The sequence below is a fragment of the Salmo salar genome, unplaced genomic scaffold, assembly GCF_965601325.2.
Source record: "Salmo salar unplaced genomic scaffold, fSalSal1 ptg000468l, whole genome shotgun sequence".
NCBI lineage: Eukaryota > Metazoa > Chordata > Actinopteri > Salmoniformes > Salmonidae > Salmo > Salmo salar.
This window is the reverse complement of record NW_027675396.1, coordinates 523,379-539,191: the sequence shown is the minus strand read 5'-3', so window position 1 is coordinate 539,191 and position 15,813 is coordinate 523,379. Positions and strand designations below refer to the sequence as shown.

The window sequence follows — 15,813 nt, the reverse complement described above, 5'->3', positions numbered from 1 at the left end:
ATGGTGAGAGGTTAGCATGTTTTGTTGTAGCCTCTGTTATTGGTAATGGTGAGAGGTTAGTATGTTTTGTTGTAGCCTCTGTAACTCTCTCACTCATTATTTTTCATTATTTTTCATGATCTTTCTCAATCATGGCAGTCACAGGCTTGATGTTGCCATTGCAGTCAAAGAATATGGGACCAAATACTAAACTTTTGACTACTTTAATACACTATAAGTGAATTGGTCTGAATACTTATGACTTCTTCAAAAAAGGGGACTAGATACATAAAGTGCTTTCATTTCTAAATGGTGAAACAGATATGTATGAAAATACCCTCAAATAAAATGTTACATTATATACTGTCACCTCATATGAAACATTTGATCTGAAATCCAAAATGTTGGAGTTTAGAGCCACATTTAAAATGTTATCTTCACTGTCAAAATAGATATGGTGTGGACTGTATACTCAATACAATCTAAATCTGATAAATCTATCTTCACAATAAATCTAAATCTAAATTCACAATAAAACAAAAAAAAATGTTAATAGAATTAAATAGGTGTTTCAGATAGTTAAATGGGATGGAATGTCTATTGAAATTGATATATAGTCTGTCTTTTGACTGATACTGCTTTTAAACTGGTCTGGTCAGTCTACTCAAATATTCATACTATACATGTTTTTATCTGCAGGCAAAACGTTGATAATTTGTCATTTCTAATAATGAAACATCCATTTACGAATAGATATGGAAGGTTTCAGGACACTGATGTATCTGAAAATGTAGAAACAAATATACTGCCACTATTTTCACCACCAAAGAATAGCAGTTTGATTTTAATATGATTTGACTCTTTGCAGGCTGTCAGGCTGTGGAGTCACAGAGGAAGGCTGTGCTTCTCTGGTCTCAGCTCTGAGGTCAAACCCCTCACACCTGCGAGAGCTGGACCTGAGCTACAATCACCCAGGAGACTCAGGAGTCAGACTGCTCTCTGCTGGACTGGAGGATCCACACTGCAGACTGGAGAAACTCAAGTATGTAGAGGGTTTATGTCAATGTTCATTCCAAAATGGCAGTCAGACGTCCTTTACCCTCCTCTTGTCGTGTCCCGTGTATATATATATATATATATATAGTTACATATTTTCTTCGCATATCTTTTTATATATTTTTTTCTAAAAACTCAATGTCAAAACACTCTGCAACCAATTAAAGAAAATATATAAAATATATATATTATTTACCTCAACTCTGAAATCCACAACAGAAGCCAGAGGTTAGCCAGAGGTTGGCCAGTTTACGTTGGAGTTGGCGGTCATCAGCTATCCCTTAGCTCGAAAAGCTATCGCCAGTTTTGTACAGCGCGACTCAGACCAGAGCATACCGAACTACAAAAATCTCTGAAACTGGAAACACTTATCTCCCTCACTAGCTTTAAGCACCATCTGTCAGAGCAGCTCACAGATCACTGCACCTGTACATAGCCAATCTATAATTTAGCCCAAACAACTACCTCTTCCCCTACTGTATTTATTTATTTTGTTCAATGTTCATATCAGACATGTTTGACTTATCAGGATAGTTAAGACAAACATTCTTTCCACCACATGGACAAAGTTATATGCTGACTGTGTGTGTCCAGTGTGTCCAGTGTGTCCAGTGTGTGTCCAGTGTGTGTTTGTGTGTGTCCAATGTGTGTTTGTGTGTGTCCAGTGTGTGTTTGTGTGTGTCCAGTGTGTGTGTGTGTGTTCAGTGTGTGTGTCCAGTGTGTTTGTGTGTGTGTCCAGTGTGTGTGTCCAGTGTGTTTGTGTGTGTGTCCAGTGTGTGTGGGTGTCTAGTGTGTGTCCTGTGTGTGTCCAGTGTCCACACACACACACACACACACACACAGGAAACACTTGCTGTACACACTGGACACACACACACACTTGAGACACACACACTAGACACACACACACTGGACATACACTGGACACACACACATACTGGAGACACTTACTGGACACACACACACTGGACACACACACACTGGACACACACACACAGTGGACACACACACACAGGACACACACACACACACACACGCAAACACACTGGACACACACACACAAACACACACACACACTGGACACACACACACAAACACGCTGGACACACACACACACACTGGACACACACACACACACTGGACACACACACACACACACACACTGGACACACACACACACACTGGACACACACGCACACAGTGGACACACACACACACACACACACACAACCATTCTTACCAACGCTTAAAGTGTGAATGTGTGTGTGTGTGTGTGTGTGTGTGTGTGTGTGTGTGTGTGTGTGTGTGTGTGTGTGTGTGTGTGTGTGTGTGTGTGTGTGTGTGTGTGTGTGTGTGTGTGTGTGTGTGAGTTCAGGTGTATCCCTCAATGACTGTCTGTTCTTCTGCTTACCGCTACAGTGTGGAACATGGTGGAGAGAACAGAATGAAACCTGGACTTAGAAAATGTGAGTGTTGACTGCTGTGAAGAATATGACTAAGAATAAGTCTTAATTCAAGTTAAGTCAAAGACCACCATCATTACTGACTTGGTCATATTAAATATCATCTGTAGTTCTACAGAAGCACAAATCAGGGACACCAACGTTTACAAAGAGTTGATATGACAATGTGTGTGTGTGTGTGTGTGTGTGTGTGTGTGTTCACTGTTTGTGTGTGTGTGTGTGGTGTGTTTGTCTTACATAAGAAATGTGTGTTTGTGTTCATGTATGCATACAGGTGTGTGTGTGTGTGTGTGTGTGTCTGTGTGTGTGTGTGTGTGTGTGTGTGTGTGTGTGTGTGTGTGTGTGTGTGTGTGTGTGTGTGTGTGTGTGTGTGTGGTGTGTGTGTGTGTGTGTGTGTGTGTGTGTGTGTGTGTGTGTGTGTGTGTGAATAAGTGTGTTTTATATTACCATACAGTATAACATATGATCATTCAACAAGTCTCAAGTTACCTTAACTTCTCCTTTTGATACCTAGAAACATCTACATTAAATGAATTAGTGAAAAGTGAGTTAATATTCTAATGTGAATGATGATGATTTCTAATATTGTGTCTGGTTTCATCCATCAGATGTCTGTGATCTCACACTGGACCTAAACACAGTAGACAGACACCTCTCTCTGTCTGAGGAGAACAGAAAGGTGACATGTAGGGGAGAGGAGCAGCCGTATCCTGATCACCCAGAGAGATTTGACTACTGTAGACAGGTGCTGTGTAGAGAGAGTCTGACTGGGCGCTGTTACTGGGAGGTAGAGTGGAGTGGGAGATGGGCTGGTATAGGAGTGACATATAAAGGAATCAACAGGAGAGGATGGGGTGATGACTGTTGGCTTGGACACAATGACAAGTCCTGGAGTCTGTCCTGCTCTGACAACAGTTACATTGCCTGGCACAATAATAATCCCACTACCATAGACGTCCCCTCCTCCAGCTCCCACAGAGTAGGAGTGTATCTGGACTGGTCAGCCGGCACTCTGTCCTTCTATAGAGCCTCCTCTGACACACTGACCCACCTGATCACATTCACCTCCGCATTCATTGAGCCCCTCTATCCAGGGTTTTGGGTTGATTACGACTCCTCAGTGTCCCTGTAAATAATAACCTGACACACACACACACACACACACACACACACACACACTGGACACACACACACACACACTGGACAAACACACTTTCACATACACACAGGACAAACACACTTGACACACACACCAGACACAGACACACACTGGACACTCACTGTACACACACAGGACAAACACACTTGACACACACACCAGACACACACACACACAGGGCACACACACAGGACACACACACAGGACACACACACGCATACTCGTCTCCCTATATTTGTGAGGACCTTGACACAGGACCTTCAAATGAGGACCATCAAACAGACATTCCAGCACTATATATTTTACTGTTTGTGTTTGTACCACAGGAGGTTGGTGGGACCTTATTTGGGGAGGACAGGCTTGTAATGGCTGGAGTGGAATAAGTGGAATGGTATTAAACACGTGGTTTCCATGTGTTCCATTTCATTCACTCTGTTCCAGACATTATTATGAGCCGTCCTCCCCTCAGCAGCCTCCTCTGGTATGTACTTTCCTGTTTTAGATGTATACTCTGTTTAAACATTTAAACTCTTACAATAACACTGTTAAAATACCAATGTGAACATTTCTTGTCTTTTATGTTGGAAAAATAAATTGTACAGTTATATGTGGACATACGCTCCATAGTTGTACAAGTATACATGGATATATTGTACTTTTCATAATAAAACATACATGAAACAAGAAAAAGCATGTTAATTGTGGAAACAATTTTGTTATTGATTTTACATTGCTTCTCCCTGTCTCATGTTGACGTTTGTCATGAATCTTGACCTGGAGGCAGAACTGTGGGATTTCCTCTAGATATGTCAGCTGCAAAGTCAGAATTGGCTGTGGAAAATAATGTTGTTTTATGGTCTTAATTTAAGGGAAGGATTAGCAGTGTGGTTGAGGTTAGGATTAAAATCGGATTGTATTACTTTGTACCTGTTCCAAATAGGGGATACTTTGCTGAACTGCCTCCAGGGCAAGATTCATGACAATAAATGCCAACCTGCCTCCAGGTCAAGATTCATGACAATAAATGCCAACCTGCCTCCCAGTCGTCCCCTCCTTATCTTTACAAGGCTGCAGAACATGCAAGCTAGTGATGTGGGGGTTCTCTCATAACCCTCAGTCCCCAGGTGGGTAGATGGCAGGTTGAATAAAGATAAGCTAGTGATGTGGGAGTTCTCTCATAACCCTCAGTCCCCAGGTGGGTAGATGGCAGGTTGAATAAAGAGAAGCTAGTGATGTGGGGGTTCTCTCATAACCCTCAGTCCCCAGGTGGGTAGATGGCAGGTTGAATAAAGAGAAGCTAGTGATGTGGGGGTTCTCTCATAACCCTCAGTCCCCAGGTGGGTAGATGGCAGGTTGAATAAAGAGAAGCTAGTGATGTGGGGGTTCTCTCATAACCCTCAGTCCCCAGGTGGGTAGATGGCAGGTTGAATAAAGAGAAGCTAGTGATGTGGGGGTTCTCTCATAACCCTCAGTCCCCAGGTGGGTAGATGGCAGGATGAATAAAGAGAAGCTAGTGATGTGGGGGTTCTCTCATAACCCTCAGTCCCCAGGTGGGTAGATGGCAGGTTGAATATGGAGAAGCTAGTGATGTGGGGGTTCTCTCATAACCCTCAGTCCCCAGGTGGGTAGATGGCAGGTTGAATAAAGAGAAGCTAGTGATGTGGGGGTTCTCTCATAACCCTCAGTCCCCAGGTGGGTAGATGGCAGGTTGAATAAAGAGAAGCTAGTGATGTGGGGGTTCTCTCATAACCCTCAGTCCCCAGGTGGGTAGATGGCAGGTTGAATAAATAGAAAACAATAGGCTACATAAAACAATCCATAAATGTATAATTATTATGTAATTTACACAAAACATTAAGGACACCTTTCTTTTCATGACAAACTGACCAGGCGTACCTCAATATTAGGAAGGTATCCTTAATATTTTGTCCACTCAGTGGCTCTGACCCTTTACGTAACAGTCAATCCTCTTTTCCAGGAAACCTTCTTTAAATTTCCCCAAATGCTTCAACATTGATGCTCTCTCACAGATTCTCCAGGGCCTCTTGGGTTGAGGAGTCATTCTCTTCTAACCTGATCACAGCTGCTCCAGGGCCTCTTGGGTTGAGGAGTCATTCTCGTCTAACCTGATCACAAACAAAGACAAGATTCAAACAAATAAACATGATAATGCAACATAATAGGGGAGGGGGGGGTATAGGGAAGGTAGGGGAGAGGAGGGGGTATAGGGAAGGTAGGGGAGAGGAGGGGGTATAGGGAAGGTGATATAGGATCAGGTCCCCCCCTTTCCATGTAATCTGATTCATTATGATCTAGGATCAGATCCACCCTCTCCATGTAATCTGATTCATTATGATATAGGATCAGGTCCCCCCTCTCCATGTAATCTGATTCATTATCATCTAGGATCAGGTCCCCCCTCTCCATGTAATCTGATTCATTATGATCTAGGATCAGGTCCCCCCTCTCCATGTAATCTGATTCATTATGATATAGGATCAGGTCCCCCCCCTCTCCATGTAATCTGATTCATTATGATCTAGGGTCAGGTCCCTCCTCTCCATGTAATCTGATTCATTATGATCTAGGATCAGGTCCCCCTCTCCATGTAATCTGAGTCATTATGATCTAGGATCAGGTCTCCCCTCTCCATGTAATCTGATTCACTATGATCTAGGATCAGGTCCCCCCTCTCCATGTAATCTGATTCATTATGATCTAGGATCAGGTCCCCTTTGTCCATGTAATCTGATTCATTATGATATAGGATCAGGTCCCCCCCTCTCCATGTAATCTGATTCATTATGATCTAGGATTAGGTCCCCCCCTCTCCATGTAATCTGATTCATTATGATCTAGGATCAGGTCCCCCCTCTCCATGTAATCTGATTCATTATGATATAGGATTAGGTCCCCCCCTCTCCATGTAATCTGACTCATTATAATATAGGATCAGGTCCCCCCTCTCCATGTAATCTGATTCATTATGATCTAGGATCAGGTCCCCCCTCTCCATGTAATCTGATTCATTATGATCTAGGATCAGGTCCCCCCTCTCCATGTAATCTGATTCATTACGATCTAGGATCAGGTCCCCCCTCTCCATGCAATCTGATTCATTATGATATAGGATCTTTTTATTTTTATTATTTCACCTTTATTTAACCAGGTAGGCTAGTTGAGAACAAGTCCTTTATTTAACTAGGTAGGCCAGTTGAGAACAAGTTCTCATTTACAACTGCGACCTGGCCAAGAATAAAGCAAAGCAGTGCGACAGAAACAACAACACAGAGTTACATGGAATAAACAAGCGTACAGTCAACACAAAAGAAAAAAGAAAGTCTATATACAGTGTGTGGAAATGGAGTGAGGAGGTAAGGCAATAAATAGGCCGTAGTAGCAAAGTAATGACAATTTAGCAGATTAACACTGGAGTGATAGATGAGCAGATGATGATGTGTAAGTAGTGATACTGGTGTGCAGAAGAGCAGAAAAGTAAATAAAAACAATATGGGGATGAGGTAGGTAGATTGGATGGGCTATTTACAGATGGGCTGTGTACAGCTGCAGCGATCGGTTAGCTGCTCAGATAGCTGATGTTTAAAGTTAGTGAGGGAGCAATAAGTCTCCGGCTTCAGCGATTTTTGCAATTCGTTCCAGTCACTGGCAGCAGAAAACTGGAAGGAAAGGCGGCCAATGGAGGTGTTGGCTTTGGGGATGACCAGTGAGATGTACCTGCTGGAGCGCGTGCTACGGTTGGGTGTTGTTATCGTGACCAGTGAGCTGAGATAAGGCGGAGCTTTACCTAGCATAGACTTGTAGATGACCTGGAGCCAGTGGGTCTGGCGACGAATATTTAGCGAGGGCCAGCCGACTAAAACGACCTGGGTTGCAATCATGAAAAAAAACTACCCGGCCTTCATGGTTTGACATTGAGAACATTGGGAGAGATGAGAGCTGACGTTTTAGTAAATGTGCAGATTACGTATCTCAGTCACAGACAAGAAGCTCAATTAAGACATTATCTTCACCACTGGAACTGGGGACAACAGGACCACAGGTCAAATAATACAGCTCAACACTTCCACACTACCACAGTGAGTAGAATCAGGCTTCTGAACACAGAAAACTTGCAGAATTATTAATGATGAATTGTATTAGAAGTTATTAGACATTTCTGTTGTTGAGGAGGATGGGAGACCCACAGAGACGTCAAAATGTGTTTCTAAAATTGTCAAAGAGTAATTATTTTAACCTAAAGCATTTAATAAAGACACTTATAGTACAATATTATGGGGAATAGGAATGAGAGGGCTACTTACACCATTTTGGGAAGGGATCACAGCAGTGATTGAATGAGGGTATGAGGCATGAGTTGAGGTGTTCAGAGGCTTGACCAGTGCAGGACAGGATTGGGAAGACAATAACACAAAAACACTACACAGTGAGACAAAAGAGCTAAGAATGAGTTAGTCCAAGCAAGGAGTAAAATCATAGACGTGTAATAATGTGATTGTGTTTGTGATTGACTCTACATAAAGTAATGAGAGAAAATTGACAGGGGTTCCCTCACAGTGCTTGGAGAGGAAACATTCAATGTGCCAGTGGATGAGTGGGCCACATGAGACGTGGCTTCCAGTTCATGTGAGGAGGTAGTTGACAATGGTAGTGGAGTGGTCATCGCTTGTTAAATCATGGAACAGGAGAGGACTCAGCTGGAAATACAAACAGCAGATACGTTCCCTTGAAGCTGAGCCATCGTAGGTTTGAACAACAAGTTTGTCCATGAAGATAAACACGGAATTCAAATCTCGCCCACTTGGCAAATCAAGGTAGCCCAAGAAACTTTTTCTGAATAAAGCCCTGATCATCCACATACAGTACCTGACGATAACTGAGAACGGCAAGCAGACTGGTGGCAACCATAGGTCCCAGAGTGGGGGGGGGGCAATAATTTTGCCCTGGGGCCCAGAGCCCAGGCGCCGTGACTTCAGAAATCCACTCCTTCAACATGCAGACAAAGAAGTTCTAAAAGCTACCAGTAAATTTCGTCCAAACAAGTCAAATAATGTGTCTATATCATCCTCAGGTTGTCTAAAATGTAAATAAACTATAATATTTCATACGGAAAGTACTGTGTTCAATAGGAATGACAAATACGCAAGTGTGCACCCTCTCCATCGCGCACAAAAACACTGATGTGACCCAAGCAGTCAGCTCACTGAAAGTGTAAATATTTATTTATTTTTAAAAATAGAAGCCTCAAAACCATGAATAAATACTGTTGACATCTAGTGGAAGCTATTATGAATTGCAATCTGGGTGACGGACATAGGAGTTTTCAATAGCTTTACAAACTATGAGCCTGTGATTTTATTTATTTATTTTCTGGTCGGATTTTCTTCTGGTTTTCGCCTGCCATATCTGTTCTGTTATACTCACAGACATTATTTGAACAATTTTGGAAACGTCAGAGTGTTTTCTTTCCAAATCTACCAATTCTATGCATAGCTTCTGGGCCTGAGTAACAGGCATTTTACTTTGGGCTCGCAAGAATCTCTGAACTTCCGAAAACTGCCCCCTAGCCCTAAGACGTTTTAACGGTCCTCACACTGTTCATGCTCTCATTTCATAGACGCGTACTGCTCACCTGTTCATCTCGTAATGAATAATGTGGAAATTGAGCAAGTTGAGGTGACTAAACTGCTTGGAGTAACCCTGGATTGTAAACTGCCATGGTCAAAACATATTGATACGACAGTAGCTAAGATGGGGAGAAGTCTGTCCATAATAAAGCCCTGCTCTACCTTCTTAACCTGTTATGGCTAGGGGGCAGTATTTTCACGGCTGGATAAAAAACATATCTGATTTAATCTGGTTACTACTCCTGCCCATTAACTAGAATATGCATATAATTATTGTCTTTGGATAGAAAACACTCCAAAGTTTCTAAAACTGTTTGAATGGTGTCTGTGAGTATAACAGAACTCAAATGGCAGGTCAAAACCTGAGAGATTCCTTTACAGGAAGTGGCCTGTCTGACCATTTCTTGAACTTCTTTTCCATCTCTATCTTTTACTAAGGATCTCTGCTCTAACGTGACACTTCCTACGTCGTCCATAGGCGCTCAGAGCCCGGGAAAAAACAGAATGTCGTCATCCCAGCCCCAGGCTGAAACACATTATCGCCTTTCTCAAGTGGCCGATCAAGGGACTGTGGGTTTAGGCGCGTGACCTGGCCGCCCCCGTCTTTGTGATTTTTCCTCTGTTTGCCGAAAAGGAGATTCCCGGTCGGAATATTATCGCTTTTTTACGAGATAAATTGCATAAAAATTGATTTTAAACAGCGGTTGACATGCTTCGAAGTACGGTAATGGAATATTTAGACATTTTTTGTCACGAATTGCGCCATGCGCGCAACCCTGATTTACCATTTCGGATAGTGTCTGGGACGCACGAACAAAACGCCGCTATTCGGATATAACGATGGATTATTTTGGACCAAACCAACATTTGTTATTGAAGTAGCAGTCCTGGGAGTGCATTCTGACGAAGACAACAAAAGGTAATCAAAGTTTTATGATAGTAAATCTGATTTTGGTGAAGGCTAAACTTGCCGGGTGTCTAAATAGCTAGCCCGTGATGGCTGGGCTATGTACTTAGAATATTGCAAAAAGTGCTTTCACCAAAAAGCTATTTTAAAATCGGACATATCGAGTGCATAGAGGAGTTCTGTATCTATAATTCTTAAAATAATTGTTATGCTTTTTGTGAACGTTTATCGTGAGTAATTTAGTAAAATGTTAGCAAATTCCTCCGGAAGTTTGTATGCTAGTTCTGAACGTCACATGCTAATGTAAAAAGCTGTTTTTTGATATAAATATGAACTTGATTGAACAAAACATGCATGTATTGTATAACATAATGTCCTAGGTGTGTCATCTGATGAAGATCATCAAAGGTTAGTGCTGCATTTAGCTGTCTTCTGGGTTTTTGTGACATTATATGCTATCTTGAAAAATGGGTGTCTGATTATTTCTGGCTTGGTACTCTGCTGACATAATCTAATGTTTTGCTTTCGCTGTAAAGCCTTTTTGAAATCGGACAGTGTGGTTAGATAAAGGAGAGTCTTATCTTTAAAATGCTGTGAAATAGTCATATGTTTGAAAAATTGAAGTTTTTGTATTTTTGAGGAATTTGTAATTCGCGCCACGCCTATCATTGGATATTGGAGCAGGTGTTCCGCTAGCGGAACGTCTAGATGTAAGAGGTTAACCTAAGTCTACCGTTATTACGCTTATTCTGGCTAAATATAATAATAATATTATGGCAATTTCACAACCTTGTTGTGTTAAATTCCTTACACTGCATCCAACCACAGATAAACGTAGCTTTATAATGTATAAAAATACCACTACTGGTCAAAAGATATTCAAATAACATAATCAGATCAAATTCACTAATCTGAACTACTCCACAAAGAAAAATTATTGTACCCTTATCGTCATTCTGTCTTCTCATTGGTTCAAATTACCAATGTGTCTAAGAACTTTAAACTCCATCATCATTATCAATTATACAAATTTCCTTAAAACCAATATTACAAATGACCTTAAATTCATCATCCAAATGGCCCTCCCATGAGGCTGATCAGACCACAAAGGGGTGCCATGAAAGAGGTCAAAAGTCATACCACCCTTTCAAAATGGTGTTTCTTATTATATTAGACAAATTAAAGAAAAACCATCAGACATTTTATACATGTTGGATCCCAGGTTCCCAGACATTCCCTTATCACATATTTAATTAAAACTCAGAAAATAAAACTTCAACGATTCCATGTGTGTGTATAACCAAAAAGTTCACTACAAACAAAACCTAATAATGATGATAATTTCACTGTACTTCAAATCTATGAACCTCCCCTTCTTAACCTCTATGGGCTAGGTGGGACGCTAGCGTGCCACCCGTGGTGCACTCCATCAACAGCAGGTGCATTTCAAGAGCGGCACATTTGAATCCAAATAAATGTCAAAATTCAAATTTTTCAAACATACAACTATTTTACACCCTTTGAAAGATAAACATCTCCTTAATCTAACCACGTTTTACGATTTCAAAAAGGTTTTACGGCGAAAGCATAAATTTAGAGTATGTTAGGACAGTACATTTACAATAGTTGTGTGTAATGTTTTGTCAATTCAAAGACAGGGTCACCAAAACCATAAAACCAGCTAAAATGATGCACTAACCTTTTACAATCTCCATCAGATGACACTCCTAGGACATTATGTTAGACAATGCATGCATTTTTAGTTCTATCAAGTTCATATTTATATCCAAAAACAGCGTTTTACTATGGCATTGATGTTGAGGAAATCGTTTCCCTCCAATAACCGGCAGTCAAGTCAGCGTCACAAATTAAATAATTAAAATTAGAAAACATTGGTAAAATATTATATTGTCATTTAAAGAATTATAGATTTACATCTCTTGAACGCAATCAACTTGCCAGATTTAAAAATAACCTTACTGGGAAATCACACTTTGCAATAATCTGAGCACTGCGCCCAGAAAAATACGCGTTGCGATACAGACTAGACGTCATGTTGGGGAGATCTAAAATCAAAAATACTATGTAAATAATCCATTACCTTTGATTCTCTTCATCAGATGTCACTTCCAGGTATCACAGGTCCATAACGAATGTAGTTTTGTTCAAAAAAGCTCATCATTTATGTCCAAAAATCTCCGTCTTGTTAGCACATGATCTAAGCCAGCCGGACTTCTCGTCATGAACGAGGGGAAAAAATATATTTACGTTCGTTCAAACATGTCAAACGTTGTATAGCATAAATCATTAGGGCCTTTTTTAACCAGAACATGAATAATATTCAAGGTGGACGAATGCATACTCTTTTATAACGTATTGGAACGAGGGTACCCAACATGAACTCGCGCGCCAGGTGTCTAATGGGACATCATCGTTCCATGGCTCTTGTTCGGTCAGATCTCCCTCCAGAAGACTCAAAACACTTTGTAAAGGCTGGTGACATCTAGTGGAAGCAATAGGAAGTGCCAAAATATTCCTCAGCCCCTGTGTTTTTCAATGGGATAGGTTTAAAGGTAATACAACACATCAGGTATCCACTTCCTGTCAGAAAATGTCTCAGGGTTTTGCCTGCCAAATGAGTTCTGTTATACTCACAGACACCATTCAAACAGTTTTAGAAAATTTAGGGTGTTTTCTATCCATATGTAATAAGTATATGCATATTCTAGTTACTGGGTAGGAGTGGTAACCAGATTAAATCGGGTATGTTTTTTATCCAGCCGTGTCAATACTGCCCCCTATCCTAAACAGGTTAACTAAACAATCTAAAAAATATATAACCTCTACTCCAACAACGTTCTGCCTTTCCTCTATCGTAAGAGTAAAACCAACTTCTCAACTTTCTCTTCTCTTTCGACTTCACAATTATGAAATGTCCAAGACTTAAAAGTAACATGTAAATTGCCAAACCAACTTTTCAACTTTCTTAGTAACTTCCTTTTTCTTTTCACCCTCTGCTCTCTTCCTCGTTGTTTCTGTCTCTTTTTCCCCTTCTCAGAATTTAGGAATAATTACTATTGTGACTTTTGATAAGTTATTAGGTCTCACACATACACAAGTTACTTTTAACTGGTCAGTAAACCTATCTCAAACGGACATAATTTTTTCGCTGCTGATATCCTTCTTCAACTTTCTCTCTCTCTTTCTCTAGACTTGCCTTCTCACCTTCTTCTCCAGGCTTCAGACAGCCACACCCTGGCTATGTCTAACCCTCGACCTGCTGTTTCCCTGTCTTGTCCCCACATACCTTATGTATCTTTCTTATCATTAGTCCCGACTTTTCTATGTCCAAACTTCCATCAAATTCATACTTCCTTCTCCACATTAAACTGAAATAAATATTTATTTTATAACATTTAACTCCATATACTGCTCATCTCCAGTTAATTCCTGCACCTCCTTTGAGGGTTTGCCACCCATGGTTATTCAATAACTATTTATTATTAGGCTGCACAATCTATGCGTGTGTTTCTATAATCTGTTATTATCTTTAATCTATGTATATATACTTTTACTCTGTTTCCATTTAAACCTTCTATGTGTATCACAATCTATGTGTTTATCACTCCTCTCTGTGTGGGTGCTCACACTCTATGCACACGATCTCTGTGTATGTGCTTTTCACAATCTATGTGTGTGTGCTTCCTCCTTCCATAGAATAGTCAGACCAATTTTTGCGCCCTGTTAGATCTCGACTACCCTCCCCGCTAATATACTCTAGATCAGTTATCCTTTAGATCTAAGCGCATTAGCTTGCCTAATGTATATCGACCAGTTTAACCTTTAGGTCTCAACATTAGATAGTTTACATTGGTAGTGGCCACAGATACCTAGGGTCATCACGGACCCCCCCACACCTTGCCTAGGATGGCTCTACACCCAATTCCTCTCTTCCAATTGCATAGAATACTACCTATATCAGGGTTCTCCACACAATATTCTAAAGACAGGTCACCAGGTTAGTATGCCCCAACGGATATTTTGGCGTTTAACACCTAGACTACACTAACTCCCTTATCCACTACATGCAATCATACAGGTATTATTCCCCCAAATCCGCGTAAATAAAGATTTACTGACCTTTGTCTTGTAGGCTGGGAAAGGCAATGTAGGTTGGATTCCGTCACCGTCCCTGTCGACCTTAGATATTTACCGGCCTGATATGGAACCCCAATTTCAGGGGACAGGACAATTTACGAGTCAATCACCCGCCCGTACACGGTTTTCGGCGTGTTACCTTAGGAAGACAGGGACAGATGTTGGAATCCGGCTCGAAGGACCAAATTGTCATGGGAATTCTGTTCCCAATGTTCATAAACCGAACTTCAATTAAACTACTCAGTCTGCCCCCCAGAGGGTGTAAGATTCTGGTTGGATGAAGCAGACGGAGAGCCAGCCTACAATTGGTCAGAATGTTTATTTATGAGAGCTCTGAATATCATACAATGTACACAGCCTTTTATACCTGACATTTGGTCATACCATATGTCATACCCCTTACAAATGCCCCTCCTCTTCTTTAACACTGTCAATGCTTATTTACAAGTCTTCTCCATCTCATACATTGCTTATCATATCCTGCCCCATGTTACATAATCTACTGCAAGCCTAAAGGTTTCTCCCCTCCCTGGGTGGGGAGACCTTCTTCCTGTTATCAGTTTCACAGTGGTCACAAGTTGTCTGCTGTCTGGTTGCTTACATTGCTAAATCATTAAGCTTCAACTTTTCCGACACACACACATTAGTACATTCATCTTATAATCACTCGGTTATACCTTTTCAGGGTGAAATCCTTTAGTCAAACCTTTAATCATATTATTTCCACTACAATCCACCCTATTGGCTAAATATTTCACATACACTATAACACATCTAATTTTATTGGATTCAGAAATGTCACACAAAATCAAACTAAATCAAAAAAAACAAATACATGTATTTCATTACATACTTATCAATGACTGTTCTAAGCCTATGTCCAGTCATAACTCTTCGGATTAGGATTTTTGCTATGACCTTCATTTAGAGAAACAGTCTTCCTAAACATTAAAGATGGTCTCGTCTAACATGGGCTCCTCGTAATTGAATGAATCCTCCACCAGGCTCGGCGTTAGGTATTTGTCATCCCACTGGTCTGAACTTGGAATCGGTCCGTATCTCACCATCTGCTCCGTCATCGATCTCTCCAGAGCCCTGGAAATGAGACCTCTCGCACAAGGGACCAAACAACAACCACATAATATCAACACAGTCATACAGGTGAAAGCAGCCCACAACACAGTGATTACAACCTTTTTCCATTTTCCGAACGTACTATCAAACCATCCCGTGAGTGCCGTGTCCACCCCGGAATATTCTGCTAACTCCTGAGCTAAATTGTTTAGACCGGCCAGGGCCTTGGTCACTGATCCATCTGGAGCTGTGTTCTCAGGAATGAAAGTACAGCGTTCAGATCCGAACATCACACACACACCACCCTTTTCAGCCAGAAGCATATCCGAAGCTATTCTATTCTGCAATACCATCAAAGTGGTCACAGCTGTC

General features: G+C 41.1%; 1 protein-coding gene and 1 long non-coding RNA gene across 3 annotated transcripts; one reads left to right on the top strand and one right to left on the bottom strand.

Moving 5' to 3' along the window:
• Positions 1-709: 709 nt before the first annotated feature.
• On the top strand, positions 710-4,350 carry LOC145876166 (stonustoxin subunit beta-like). Its single transcript, XM_082971950.1, has 4 exons — positions 710-741; positions 848-1,021; positions 2,455-2,501; positions 3,107-4,350. The coding sequence occupies exons 1-4, from the start codon at positions 710-712 to the stop codon at positions 3,628-3,630; spliced, it is 777 nt and encodes a 258-aa protein (XP_082828076.1). The 3' UTR covers positions 3,631-4,350.
• A 3,619-nt stretch (positions 4,351-7,969) lies between these two features.
• LOC145876186 (uncharacterized) lies at positions 7,970-15,670 on the bottom strand. 2 transcript variants are annotated; one of them, XR_014391454.1, is made up of 4 exons: positions 15,286-15,670; positions 8,542-8,661; positions 8,231-8,372; positions 7,970-8,094 (listed from the first exon to the last, which is right to left on the bottom strand). It is a non-coding gene; the product is annotated as an uncharacterized LOC145876186 (long non-coding RNA). The 2 variants fall into 2 exon arrangements; XR_014391453.1 differs by having other exon boundaries at positions 8,231-8,661.
• Between the last annotated feature and the right edge of the window lie 143 nt (positions 15,671-15,813).